The sequence below is a fragment of the Ipomoea triloba genome, chromosome 1, assembly GCF_003576645.1.
Source record: "Ipomoea triloba cultivar NCNSP0323 chromosome 1, ASM357664v1".
In the NCBI taxonomy this organism is placed as follows: domain Eukaryota; kingdom Viridiplantae; phylum Streptophyta; class Magnoliopsida; order Solanales; family Convolvulaceae; genus Ipomoea; species Ipomoea triloba.
The window spans coordinates 27,770,703-27,785,460 of record NC_044916.1 but is presented as its reverse complement, the minus strand read 5'-3'; the positions used below and the strand labels follow the sequence as shown (position 1 = coordinate 27,785,460).

Below are 14,758 nucleotides of genomic sequence, written 5' to 3'. Positions count from 1 at the left end.
AGCTTTAAATGCTTTTTCAGTTTTCCTAGTTCAGCACAAACAAGAAAATACAAACATTTGACAGTTAGCAAATACATGTACTAATGTTGTTGTTGTTCAAAAAAAAAAAAAAAAGCAAATACATGTACTATCCAACAAAGCTTTAAAGATTTTTTACGACACCAATAGATAAAGTAGGGTATAGACTAGATTCTTACCCACCACATTATACCTTTTTCTTTGTACCCTTCTGCCTTCTCCCCTATTTACTAAACGTGTTTTCTATTGGAAAAAAGAGAATGAAGAACAGGAAAAATAAAAATAAAACTGAACAATTGAGGCAAACACCTATAGTATCAAGTATACTAGATTTTTCTAGTGTTTGAAAATTCAAAAAATAATTTCTAGTGTTTGGATGTATTTAAAAAATTTAATCAACGAAAAACATTTTTCATTGACTATGAAAAATCCACCCATTTTAATAAAAATTAATCTGTCAAATTTGACAAAAATCATTTTTCATACCAAGCTACATCGACAAAAAACCAAGACTTCCTATCAAAAGCCTTTCAAAACCAAGGCTTCCTATACAAAGCCTTTCGGTACTCTGTTTCCAACGGATTGATTTCCATCTTTCTTTTTTTCTTTAATAAATAACATTATTTTTAATATTTTTACATTTTAATAAAATAATCAAAATATACAATTTTACTCATTTTTCCAAAAAATAAACCAAGCACATCAACACGATTTTTAAAAATACAGCCAAATACTAGAAAAGAAAATTTTTTTAAAATACAGCCAAATACTATAAAAGAAAATGTTTTCTAAAAAGTGGCTCATTTTTCAGAAAATATTTTCTAGAAATCATTTGTTTTTTCTTTCTAAACAAACTTAGAAGACAATAATGCTAGTCCTATGTGAATATATGCTGGAAAAAGAAAAAGACAAAAAACAAAAACAATACATACCATTATGGCATTATCCACCGCCGAGAACTTCACCTATGAGTGGTGCCATTCTGACAGAGACAATTCGGGGTGAGGAGTGTAAAAGTGTAAAACCATTCACAAGGGCACACAGAGAAACTATGCAGAGTAAAACAAAATAGAGTAATGTCCTCAAACCAAAGAATTCATAGTAGACTAAATGTCCTCAAGCCCACGCAAGCAAAGTTTATGCAGAGTACGAAACCAACATTATCCGCAACACAAATTCAGAAGTTCATCAGAAAAGGAAATAGTAGTGTGTGTGTTTTTTTAAATCCCAAAATAACCACTCCCAAGTTCCAACCAGTCCACTCAAGAAACTAGACCATCATTCAGCGACAATGAAGCAAGTTGATCGGCGGCGTTGTTGGACTGCTGCTGAGAAACATTCCTCAGGACATCCATGGCCTCTGCAACCTTGGATTTCAGAGCTTCAGGAGACTCAAGCAAATGGAGGACCTCTGTCTGATCCATTTCCAGAAGCATGCCAGTCACCTTGGCTGCTGTCTCGGGCTCCAGCTGCTCCACAAGTGGGTATAAATTTTCGCCCAACATCTGTAGTTGAAACCACATCAATAACACATTAGCAACAAATAATGAAAATTATAACCATAGTCCATAGGCTAAAACACAGCATTAATTCATTATTTGTGATCTCATTTGGTAAACAGGTTCGTCCACCATAAATTCATGTCAGAATAACCATTACCAGAAGCAGTGAAACTTGGAACACATTGCAGTTAGGAAAACAAAATAATAGTAACTTGCTAGTTATCGATCCACTAAAACCAAAAGGAGAGCACATATAATACAACTAAATGTAGTGGCATGTAGGAAAATATCTGGTTCTAGCAAAGGCATACCGTTCTTTGTTCAGTAGGAGAAGCATTAGCAAGTGCAGATGCTAAAGCCCCGATTGGCATTGGCTGAGCCATTCCTGCATCACGCACAGGCATAACACCCATATCATATGGGACAGAGAACATGCCCCCAGCTACACCGGGAATAGAAACATCAGGGAGACCACGTCCTGTAGGATAACGATACCCGCGTCCCCTTGGAAGCATCTAATATTCAGGAAAAGAGAAAAGTAAGTAAATATCACAAACAACTTTAATCTTGAGAATAATATTAAGGTACTTTCCACGAACCTGCTGCTGCATCATTGGAACTGGTTGCTGCCCCTGCTGCATTGGACCAGACCCTCCACGTCTGCCACCAGGACGCTGACCTTGCTGACCTTGCTGAACAAGTGGCATAAAGAAATTTGGCATATGTGCCCCCCCAGGCCTCATACCTGGGACAAGCTGCTGTTGATACCCAAAACCAGGCTGTCACATAAAATCAAGATGGAGTAATAATGTCAAAAGCAATAGCATTATCAGAGCATATTGCTAATTAGGGGCCAAATATTTTCTCTAATTGGTAATAGGATCAGATACAATATAATTGTGGCACTAACAAACTATCAATTAAAAATTTCAGTTTAAGAGCTATGATTTACTTGGGGAGGAAGCAGAGCAGGTGGTGGCTGTCCATAGAATATTTGTTGCCCTAAACCTGGACCACCAGGGGGATACATTGGCATACGAGTACCAACTTGAGGTGTTATTGCAATTGGCCGCATCTGAGCAAATTGAGCCTGCATAACAATAGCAAAGTAGGCGCAGATAGAACTTTACTTTTATTACTTGATTGCTGATCATTCAAAAACACAGCCATATATAACCCATGAGTGATATAACACAAACTGACACACACATGCATGTATTTAAGATAATATATTTTGTAGTTTGTACCGAACAATGAAGGGGGGAAATCAGTGCACAACTGATTCACATCTTTGCACCAAACCAGTAAAGTGCAAATGGAAACACAATTCTGTGTTATGCACAATTGTTTAAAATATGGGCAAAAAGAATAACCAAAGATACCTGTAACCTTGCTCTTCTCTCTTCTTTTCTTTGTGCAAGGGCAACATAGAGAGGTTTGCCATTGATCATCTTACTATTCATCTCAGCCAGCTGCAGAATGAATTCAATAAAATGATTAACATTTCAAGTTTTTCCCGGTGCAAATTAAAATAAACTACAAGTGGCAAACTTACAGCTCTAGATGCCTCTTCGGGAGTTGAAAATGCAACAAAAGCCGATCCCTTGCTTATTCCATTAGGATCTCGCATAACCTATTCCAATTTCACAGCCCAAAAAAAGATGTTTGGTTAACCAGAGAACATTCATGACCAGTTCATATATTAGCTTCTTAATCAGAGGGTTAAGAGACTATGCAAACCTTGTATGAAGTTATGGTACCAAATGGAGAGAATAATTCCTTGAGTTTCTCATCACCAATAGTATCATCAAGATTTTTTATATAGAGATTTGAACCTTGTGACTTGTCAACTGCCTCTTTTGCAGTCTGCTCAAAACGATTTTTTAATTCAAGCTCTCTCTCAGCTTTCTTCTGAGCTTTTCCCACATACCACTCTCTGTTATCAAATTTGTGGCCATTAAGCACATCCACAGATCTAGCCGCATCATCTGTATCCTCAAAGTTGACAAATCCAAAACCCTTTGATTTTCCATCTTCATCTCTCATAACAACAACACTAGTGAGTGTTCCAAAATCACCAAAAACTTTCCTAAGGTCATCTTCGGTTGTAGATTCAGATAAGTTCTTCACAAAGACATTAGTGAATTTTGTCTTCTCCCCAGCCATTTCTCTTTCTTGCTTGCGAACAAAAGGTCCTACATACACTTGTTTGTCATTCAACAGCATACCATTCAGCTTCTCAATAGCTTTCAGTGCAGCTTCCTCAGTGTCATATTGCACAAATCCATACCCCTTGGACTGACCAGTGGCATCTGTTGCCACCTTGCAAGAAAGAATGCTTCCAAATGCAGAAAATGTATCATGCAGTGCCTTGTGATCAATTGCCTTGTCCAAATTCTAGAAACAATTTAATGAAAAATAAATTAAAAAAATCTGATAAAAATGAAATATCAAAAGAGACCACCACAAAATGTTTCTAGATAGCTATACCTTGATAAAAATGTTTCCAGCACCACTTTTGCGCATGGTGGGGTCTCGATGGGAATACATTATCCGGATGGGCTTCCCATTGAGAGGAGTGAAGTTCAGCACCTCCATAGCCCTAGCAGCTGTACAAAAAGCATTAATGGGAAAACACCTACAAGACTGAAAGGAAGCCCCACTCTACATTTGTGTAAAAGGAAGTCCATATCAATGCACACAGTGAATAACTGAATACCCAAGAAATGACCAAGTCCAAACTTCGAAGGCCAAACAACCAATATCTCATTCACAGCAACATGTTGGCATATATAGGCATTTCAAATTAAAAATCTAAATAACTTATGTACATTTTGTTGTATAATTGCAAAAAGGCAACTATAATGAGCAGTTTAAACCACAGAACCAAGTGCAAAGTAAATTTTCCACTAGCTCTTCCATATGATCCTCTTCTTCTTTTTTTAACTACATAGATTTATGCCAATAGGTTTAGGTTGGTTATTCAAAATTTCCAAATTCAGAGGCTCAGTCTTTGTTCATTCCTATTATCAAATTCAAAATTAGATGGCTACAAAAGTTAGAAACACTCTGCAAGTATACATTCCAAAAATAAACTATATACTCAAGCTTCTTACCTTCCATTTTCAACTCAAAATTGTGCATGAATCGGGAATTCAACGAATCAACAATTTAATGTACGATGATATCAACACAAATAGACTATCAACACAGATAAAGTAATACTAAATCATTGACATTAAGGAACGAAACACTAACCATCTTGAGGGTTGCCATAGTTCACATAACCGTAACCCAGAGAGCGCTGGCTAGTCAAATCCCTGCAAACCCTAACCGAGACCACTTGCCCGAGCTGGTTGAAAATATCGTACAGCTGGGAATCCGTGACGGTAGCATCGAGATCGCCGACGTAAAGCGACGTCACGAACTGGTTCACTCCACCACTGGGGTTCCCGGCCTGAGGCTGAACCTGAACCTGTGCCATCCTAGTTCAAAACCCTAGCAAAAAATTGGAAAAAAAAAAAAATTCCCGATAATTTTAATATATAATTTTTTTGTGCTTTTTTCACTTCCCTCTCCTCTTTTTATTGGCAGAAAAATACAAGTTTAATCGATTGGGATAAAAAAGAAAAGAAAATCAAACCCCCCGATGGAATTTTTGAAAATTTTTTGCGAGATTTTCTTTTTTCTTTTTTGGTTTTTTGGATATGATTTTAAAACATAAAAAATAAAGAGAGGAGAGGGAAGTGTGGATAGGGAAGGATAGTCGGGAATCCGACAAGCGGACGAAGAGATCGCCGCCGGTGACTGAAATAGCAGACAGAGAGGAAGAGATGGAGAGGGCAAACACCAAAATGGGACGCCTTTTTCTTTATACCCGCAGTTGTTGGGGGTTGTGCCTCAGCAAAGCCCTAAGATAATCTCTACACCAAAATCCTCACCGTTGGATTAAATCTGTGGGGCCCCGTGCCTTCACGACGTGGTCCAAGATGCTGCGACCGCAGCGGAGCGAGTTCCAGATACTATGAGGTAAGGTTTACGGCATTGCTAAGCAATAACTGGAAATTAATAATAAACAAATAATTGCTATTTTCAGATATATTAAATAAAACAATCATGTTATTCCAAATTAAACAAAAATAAAATAAAACAATCATGTTGTGTAGCATAAATATGAAAATATTTGGAAATAAATAAAAGAGGGGATGAAGTATCACTCCATAATAAATTGTTTAATATTATATTATTCTCTAAAAAATTTACAATATCGCGTATTTTACGTTAGAGTATATATACTTATGACAATATAATTCAAGATATTGTAAAACTTCATACTATTTTATCCTACTATAATATATTCATAATATTTATTTTAATGTGATACTAAAACTTTTACACGTGAACTGGTCGGTGCTAGACACAAATGTAATGATCAAACTGAAAAAATAAATCAATTATATTAATAAAGCAACTAAGAGAGATGATAAATGAGTACAGAAAACGTTGTTATTATGAAAAGTTGGTTTTACAAAACAACGAGACTTTTAATACACCCAACTCAAAACGAAATAACGTAAATGCAAAAGTTAATTGATACGCTAACTTGACACGTCACCTGTTAAGCTTGATAAATCCGTAAGCTAGCATGAATAGATTATGCATGCCTAGCTTAGGAACAAGGCAAGAGGAAACCAAAAAAAAAAGGGGGGGGGGGGGGGGGGGGGGGTGGAATATATCGACAAAACAACTAAGATAGAGGATAAATGAGGGTGGAAAATCTCTTATTATTAAAAAAAAAAAAAACATATTTTTGCAAAGCAACAAGGAAACTTTTAATACACCTAACTCAAAACATTAAAAAAAAAAATTATGGTTGTTTGGAAAGTATGAAAATGACTTTTGAAAAATGTTTTTCGGAAAATATATTCATGTTCCGTGTTTGGATGTATTCTAGAAAACTGTATTTGTGCGTTTAGCTCATTTTCTGAAAAAATGAGTAGAAGTTATCTGATTTCCGCACCAAAGTAGTGCTGCTCTGGATTCCGGTGGGAAACCAGAGCATGGCTTTGGTTTCCGCCGGAAACCCAAGCCTGTGACGATTCAGCAGCATGTTTTTTTTTTATCGCCGCACAAAGAAATTTTTTTGTTGCGAATGAACATTTTCCACCATTTTGGGTTGATTTCCCCAGTCAACGGAAATCAATTTCTGTTGACTGGTTTTTCAAGTGTAGCCAAGCATGAAAAACTCGGAAAATGATTTCCGTAAATCATTTTCCGTGTTTCCAAACACAGTCTTAATGTGAATGTTATTTGATATGTTAATTTGACACGTCAGCTTCTAAGTTTGATACTCACGGTAAGTTGTGTTGAAAATTGACTTTAAAAAGTAATCATTTTGTGATATAATTTTCAGTGAGATTCGCTCTCAATTTTAGTATGGTCAAATTAGATTCAAGTTATGCAAAGTGAAATTTTTAATATTGGAGTATATTATACACATAAAATGGATAATAGTGAATGTGAACTTAATTCTCATAATATATCCATGTGAGTTAAGAAAAAATGAAGTTGAAAAACTTTAAGTAATCTTTGTTTCACATTGAAAAATGATGTAGATTTGCACAAGTACATATATATAACTTCCTTTTCTAATGAATTTGAATTGTATAGTATATAGATTCTCTCGATCTCGCGCACATAAAGTGCAAATTAAATCCCTGCTTGCAAAGACTTTACTCGTGTCCACTTGCATACAAAAATTTGTAACCCATGCAAGCTAAGTTATGCCATGATGTAAGCAGCACAAGACTGTGAGAACATGTGATGTCGTGAGAATCAAACATTTTTATTTAACTCAAGACATAAACAATTAATGTGAAAGTTGATTCTTATGTTAACTTTACACGTCAAGTTATAAGCTTGATACTCACTGTAAGTTGTGTTCGATAATGATTTTAAAAAGATCATTTTGTTTATTGAGGCTTACTTTCAATTTGGGTCGGGTTAAAGATGATTAATATTCTCTTAAGTGAGAGGTCTAATTTAATATATCATATGCACAAAATGGATAATGATGAATGAGAAATTGATTCTCAAAGTGTACCAATTTGGGTTACAGGAAATATAGAGTTGGAAAGGCTTGTAGGTGGTAAATCTCAAAAATGAGCTAGTGAATGTATGTTGTTTAGTAAGGAGTATAGATTTGTGAACTTCTGTTGTACTGAAGCACAAAGAGTCAACAGTTGCCCTCACTTAGACTCGAACTCACTCCCCTCCATGTGAAAGTGTATACCGGGTGCCACTAAACCATAAGGTATTTGGCACTAGTTTTGAGAGTTAAGAATTGAATTTTAAACCAGAGAACTTCTACTCATTTTACATAAAATGAACCAAACACACAAATACAGTTTTCCTGAAAACATCCAAACACGAAAAATGAATCTATTTTCGGAAAACATTTTTCAAAAGTCATTTTCCTACTTTCCAAACACACCCTAATTGTTTTTTTTTTTTTTTTTTAATGTTTTGAGTTAGGTGTATTAAAAGTTTCCTTGTACTTATCCTCTATCTTAGTTGTTTTGTCAATATATTCCATCCACTTAGCATTTGCATTTATCAAGCTTAACAGGTGACGTGTCAAGTTAGCGTATCAATTAGCATTTGCATTTACGTTATTCCGTTTTGAGTTGGGTGTATTAAAAGTCCCGTTGCTTTGTGAAATCAACTTTTCATAATAAAAACTTTTTTGTACGCATTTATTATCTCGCTTAGCTGCTTTATTAATATAATTGATTGATTTGTTTTTTCATTTTGGTTATTACATTTGTGTATAGCACCGACCAGTTCACGTGTAAAAATTCTAGTATCACATTGAAATAAATATTATGAATATATTATAGTAGGAATGTAGGATAAAATAGTATGAAGTTTTACAATATCTTAAATAATATTTTCATAAATATATATACTCTAACATAAAATACACGATATTGTAAAATTTTTAGAGAATAATATAATACTAAACAATTTAGTATGCAGTGCTCTTATATTTATCTCCAAATATTTTCATATTTATGCTACACAACATGATTGTTTTATTTATTTATTTTTTTGTTTAATTTGGAATAACATGATTATTTTATTTAATATATCTGAAAATAGCAATTATTTGTTTATTATTAATTTCCTATACTATTAACGTTTGCGTAATATTGTAAAATATGGTCATACAATTCATATTCGTACTATAATTGTACATTAAAATACAGTAATACAAATCCTAATACAATATATACTTTCATACTTTCCTATTTGTAATGCAATTCTATATTAAGATTATTAATGGTAATAATACAATACACATACTTCCCTGCAACATAATATTGTAAAGGGAAAATGATCAAATAAACCCATGAACTTTAGTCAAAAGTGCAATTAGGTCCTCAAACTTTAAAAATGTGCAATTACACACTTGAACTTGTCATTTTTAGGCGTTTAAACCCAGTAGTTGCTTATTCACTTGAAATAACCGGTCATTTAAAATTCCGGCGAGATATTTTTTTTACGACGACAATTAAAAAAAAAAAAAAACTTCTCCGATCTACCGGAGAAGGCGACCTTGGTCGTCTCTTCTCCAATGGGAGAAAACGACCGAAAATAATTTATGGCAGTTTTTTTTTTTAATAAATTTTTTAGCGGTGGTGAACAGTAATAGCAGCGATTAACGGAGGTCAACGTCAATAATTTACCGGTAACTTGTTGGTTACCGATAAATTAGGTTTAGTTGACTCATTTCAACAAGTTCAAGTGTGTAATTGCACTTTTTTAAAGCTCGAGGGCCTAATCGCACTTTTAGGGGCCGTTTGGTTCGGGTCATCTGAGATTACCTAGGTAATCTGAGTCTGGTAATGTTATATTACCTCAAAGCTGATGTGGCGGTAATGTTTCAAGGTAATGTGATTACCCCCGTTTTTTTACATAATCTAAGATTACCTTGGATTATTCCAACTTTGCCCTTGTTAACTAATCCTTATATATAATAATAATAATAATAATAATAATAATAATAATAATATTACTAACACAATAACATATATAAAATAAATATATGTTTATATAATCAAATATACATGTGTGTATATTTATATATTTATTTTTTAATACTACGTATTAAGCATCAATACATTCATACATATATATAAGGACATTATAGTAAATTGTCCCATATAACATAAAATATAACCCTTAACCAAACAAAGTAATATTATATTCCACAATCCAAACCAAACACATCAGGTAATGTTACATTCCCAAAATCTCACATTACCTTCCTGGAGGTAATCCTATTACCTAGGGTAATCCAAGATTCCGTGAACCAAACGCCCCCTTAGAATAAAATTCAGGGGCCTATTTGACCCATTTTTCTATTGTAAAATATGGTAATACAATTCTACATTAAAGAAACCAAATTAAAATGTCCACCCCTATAATTTTTATTAATATGGGAAAACACAATGGAAGATTTTGTTTTTAATAATAGTATAGAGTATAGATTGTATTTGATGTAGAATTGTATTATGAATAGAAAAAATATATTGTATTAAAGAGTTGTATTATCGTATTTTATAATATTATGTAAATCTTAATAGTATATACGTGTTTTTGGCGAAAAGTTAAAATATAAGATGTTGTTTTTATTAATGGTATGGATAGATATAGATATGAAATTGGTTTCAAAGATTAATTGAAAGGCAAACCAAATTTTGATTGAAAATGGAATGGGTTTGTTGTGTTCGATCAGCCCAAAAGGATGCTTAAAAAGGCCCATATTGATGACTGGTAACAGAGGTAAGATTATACGGTGGACCATGGTCCACAATTGTTGACTATGGTCACAAAATGCCACTATTTCATTCAGTAAAAAAAATAATTGTCGGAATTCTTAACGAAATTGCGTAAAGGATACTATAGTTTATCTCAAAAGATATTGTCTCAAATTTTTTTTATATTATCAAATGAAACTGTAGGTATATCGAAATGAAATTATAGTTGTGGTGAAAGGAAACTGTAGTGTATATAAAATGAAACTAAATAACAGTTTCACGTGCATATTGTCCAATGAAACTGTAGTTATATCAAAATGATATTGTAGTTGTATTGAAAAGAAACTGCAGTGTATTATAAAAGAAATTGAAGTTGTGTTGAAAGGAAATTGAATTATAATTTCACACATTTGAATGTATAATGTTAAATGAAATTATATTCATATCGAAAAAGAACTGTAGTTGTGTTGAAAAAGAACTGCAGTTGTATTGAAAGAAAACTTTAGTATATATAAAATGAAAATTTTTCAACAGTTTGTTTTCATTAGTCAAAACGATGCGGTTTTGATACATGGATCACAGTTAAACGTGGACCGCAATCCACAGTAAAATTTGCGCCGGTAAAGCGAGAAAATCCTTAATGCGCTGGTCCCACGTGATCATTTCATCGGAGATGTTGCGGAAAACTCTGGCGAGTTTCTATCCGTTTCTACAGACCGACTCGCCACTTTCTCCGGGGTGAAGAAATTGCCCGGAAAGCTACACTGCGCTTTCATCTGTTCCTCAGTCCTTTCCATTCATCAACCAAGGCAAAGCGAACAGATCATTGCGCAATGGAGTCTCTGACTCTGATCCTTCTATAAGTACTGATCTCAATCTCACTTCCGTCAGTTCCTATGGATTCGATCATTTCCCTTTCCGGCACAATATTCGCCGTCAATTATCGTCTTCTCCCCTGCAATATTGCTCATCATAGACTGTCTCCTCCGAGACATCCGGTCGTCCTCAATACCTCTTCTCGCCGGCGGCGCCATGAACTTTCTGAATTTCGTCGGCCTGCTGCCGTTCCTTCCTCCATTTCCGCTACAGCTGCCAGCAATTCTCAACCTGTAAGGTTCTCTTCTGTTCCGTGTTAGTGTGGGGAGGTATGTCCGATGAGTGTATTTGTTGATTTGGATTTTGATTTTGTAGCCTAAAGATGGACATTACACGGTTGGTGATTTCATGACTAGAAAAGAGGATTTACATGTCGTTAAAGCTACAACATCCGTTGATGAAGGTTGCTCTTATTCCTTTGTTTTTGCTAGCTGAACTTCTGAAATACTCTACTTTTTTTGTTTGTTTTTGAAATTTTATTATAGATTTTGAAATTTGCAGCCCTTGATACTCTAGTTGAGAAACGAATAACTGGATTTCCTGTCATAGATGATGATTGGAACTTGGTAACTTCTGTTTTATTGTCCTTGCCTTTTCATTCCATTGCATAACAAAATCTGAATATGTTGGAAAAAAAAGTATTGGCCATTGTTCAAGTTGTTTATGGACTTGGTATCCTCCTATTTAGAACATTAGTAGGAAGGGTGCACATTCTAGCAATGAGAATCAGAGAAAATAAATCTCCACTCACTTTCTTAATTGGTGAGGGATCAAAGATAAATGTATGTGAACTACACAAAACCCTCAATAAGCTCTGGCAGATGTCTGGTTTATGTTTGAGCAGCTTGACAACTCTTCAAGCACTAGTCTGGCTAAAACTTACTAATCTGTGAAGTTAAGTTGAGCTGGTTTTCTGCATAAACAACAGTAGTTATGGTAACACCAACACATCCACTAACTGACTTTTTGCTGTAGGTTGGCGTGGTGTCTGATTATGATTTATTGGCACTTGATTCCATCTCAGGTATTATTGATGTTCTAAGATCAAATATGTAGTTCTCTTGACAATAGATTTTTTCAAACTAGTACTATGCAGTAGTTCTGCTTATAGACTTTTTTTGGGTGATTGTCACTAGTGAAGTGAGAGTTCATTTGACATGACAGTTTTCTTGATAGTTGATGGAGCATATGAACAGGCTGAAGTAGATAATGGTCTGATCATATGATCAGACAGATGAACTCTACAGACCCTGATGTCTTATTCATTTCAAGAAGTATGGAGTTGGTCATTTCTTTGTGGCACTAACAAATGCTTTTGATCTTGACTATTTAACACATTTTGCTTAGTCAGATACAGACTTTTTTTTTTTTCCCTAGAGAATTCTAGTTTTAGTCCCTTGACTATTGCATTTTCCATATTTAGTTCTCCATTTTAAAATCAATCATATCTTGTATCTGACTACATTTCACATTTGGTCCTTCCTTAGTCCAATCTGTTAAAATCCTTCAAATTCAAGGATAAACACGTGACTTCACAAGGTTGGCATGTTCTTCCACATTTGGAGTCAAAATTCCCAACTTGGAGTGCATATCTGTTCTTTCTTTCTATAGAAAACTGTGGGAATTAACAAGATTTTCAATATGGAATCAACAAATTCATTTTTCATAAAAATATACTTGTTGGTAGCCATTTGTTATAATCACACTTCATTTCAAGGCAAGCTATGTAGTCAGGTTTCATTTGCCCTTTCCTTAGTTTCTGCGGCATTGGTGGGTATCTTGGAGTGGCATATGCAGCAACATTACTAAGCAACAAGACACTTGAGAACCTGAGCGAATTTATTGGTCCATGTTAAAGTCAAAGTCTAAATGTGGAAAAGAGCAATAGTTGATGGACAAAAACTAGAATTTAACTCTCTTATCCTATATTGCGCATCAATGTGCAGCTCTGCTTTCTACAGTAATTGATAATAACTGAGGTGCGCTTTCTTCAAACTCAGGTGGTCCCCAAGGTGACACAAACTTGTTTCCAGATGTTGATAGTACTTGGAAGGTATGTGATATTTTTCTTCTATTTTGTTTTATACTCTTACAATCCTATGTGTTTGACGGCTTGTATCATCTTTTCTTGATATGATTTGCTTTCTGGTAGTGATACCAGTTTGTTGTGTTACTGTTGACAAGCTCTGTGCTGTTATGAGAGTTGTGCATTGGGGATGATGGGTGAGAGATTGCCAAGTGTTGATGAGAGTATCCATAGCAATTTGCCCTTTACATCTAAGTTTCTCTAATTGTTGATATATATGGCAGACTTTTAATGAAATCCAGAAACTGTTGAACAAAACTAATGGGAAAGTTGTTGGTGACCTCATGACTCCAACTCCTCTTGCTGTTCGTGAACACACTAATCTTGAGGATGCTGCAAGGTATTGTCTATGGTCATGATTACTTTTAATGATGCTACTGTTAATCTTAAGGTTTTTTTTTGGGTGTGACAGTTATTTTACTTTTATTGTTACTATTTCTACTGGGTAAAAGTCTTTTATTTACTCTTCTTCTACCTATTCCTAGTGCTAGCAAACATGAGTCTCTTATAAAATATTCTAAATGACTGTTTCATTGCTATATTGCTTTTGCTTGCTCCTCAGTGATTCATGTTTAGCTGTTTAGGACGATATTGTCAGTAAATATTTGTTTCCTTTTTCCTTTGTCTTTTATTAAATACCATGTGAAATATCCGATATGTTTTGGTCACCTTTTATTATTATTATTATTTTTATTTTATAACTTTACTGGATACCAATAATATCAAGAATACTGAATTATTAGTTTTCTAATTTTAGGTTGTTGCTTGAAACAAAGTATCGTCGATTACCAGTGGTGGATGGTGATGGCAAACTGGTATTGCAATTGTTTTATTTAGTTGTTTTGACTGTAAATTATAATCAGCAAGCATGTAATTCCTGACCAGTAGCTGTCTTCTTCCATGTGAAGGTTGGAATTATTACAAGGGGGAATGTAGTTAGTGCTGCCCTTCAAATAAAACGTGCCATTGAGAAGATGCAGTGACTCAAAAATGGAGTAAAAATGCTCTGCATCATAAATTATTTCCTTCATCGCCATTGAGAAGCCTGTTGGTGAGTAGCATCAATATTTATTGTGGATGTCAAGGCCGGTATATCTTGACATATATATTACTCTTGACTATATTTAAAGTTGAGTTCCGAATTCTGAGTAATTGAGGATGTGTGTGTATAAAATGATTCAGTATATGTTTTGTTAGATCGAGAGACTATGGAAATTAACCTCTTCCTGTATTATTCATTCTTCTTAAATAGTTCTTTGGGGTATAAGAACTTGCATGGTTTTCGATTTATTGCAAGACATGTAAAACTGAAATTTAGAAATAGGTAGTATGGAGTATGAATTTATAAGCTGCAAATGTTGCATTGAATGATTCACAACAGGAAGAAAAATTTTAGGAGGGTAAAAAATAGTTTTTTTCTTTTAATAATAATATAATTGTATTGCAAATAAAAT

General features: G+C 34.3%; 2 protein-coding genes across 2 annotated transcripts; one reads left to right on the top strand and one right to left on the bottom strand.

The window, feature by feature from the left end:
* Positions 1-1,077: 1,077 nt before the first annotated feature.
* Positions 1,078-5,004, bottom strand: LOC116015456 (polyadenylate-binding protein 8-like). Its single transcript, XM_031255531.1, has 9 exons — positions 4,779-5,004; positions 4,011-4,129; positions 3,261-3,917; positions 3,076-3,153; positions 2,903-2,992; positions 2,473-2,610; positions 2,120-2,299; positions 1,832-2,035; positions 1,078-1,523 (listed from the first exon to the last, which is right to left on the bottom strand). Exons 1-9 carry the CDS (start codon positions 5,002-5,004, stop codon positions 1,281-1,283), a joined length of 1,935 nt encoding a protein of 644 aa, XP_031111391.1. The 3' UTR covers positions 1,078-1,280.
* Positions 5,005-11,002: 5,998 nt separating this feature from the next.
* LOC116000303 (CBS domain-containing protein CBSX2, chloroplastic-like) lies at positions 11,003-14,594 on the top strand. The gene is made up of 8 exons (XM_031240378.1): positions 11,003-11,451; positions 11,534-11,621; positions 11,720-11,784; positions 12,194-12,242; positions 13,219-13,271; positions 13,529-13,644; positions 14,062-14,119; positions 14,213-14,594. Exons 1-8 carry the CDS (start codon positions 11,239-11,241, stop codon positions 14,285-14,287), a joined length of 717 nt encoding a protein of 238 aa, XP_031096238.1. The 5' UTR covers positions 11,003-11,238; the 3' UTR covers positions 14,288-14,594.
* Positions 14,595-14,758: the final 164 nt, after the last annotated feature.

Excerpts from the sequence above, each read along its gene's own strand:
- LOC116000303 (XM_031240378.1), top strand. The coding sequence starts at position 11,239 with ATGGATTCGATCATTTCCCTTTCCGGCACAATATTCGCCGTCAATTAT. Across the intron at positions 11,622-11,719 it reads TACAACATCCGTTGATGAAG|CCCTTGATACTCTAGTTGAG; the intron begins GTTGCTCTTATT and ends TGAAATTTGCAG. Across the intron at positions 13,272-13,528 it reads ATGTTGATAGTACTTGGAAG|ACTTTTAATGAAATCCAGAA; the intron begins GTATGTGATATT and ends TATATATGGCAG.
- LOC116015456 (XM_031255531.1), bottom strand. The coding sequence starts at position 5,004 with ATGGCACAGGTTCAGGTTCAGCCTCAGGCCGGGAACCCCAGTGGTGGA. Across the intron at positions 4,130-4,778 it reads CTATGGCAACCCTCAAGATG|CTGCTAGGGCTATGGAGGTG; the intron begins GTTAGTGTTTCG and ends CTTTTTGTACAG. Across the intron at positions 3,918-4,010 it reads CTGGAAACATTTTTATCAAG|AATTTGGACAAGGCAATTGA; the intron begins GTATAGCTATCT and ends AATTGTTTCTAG.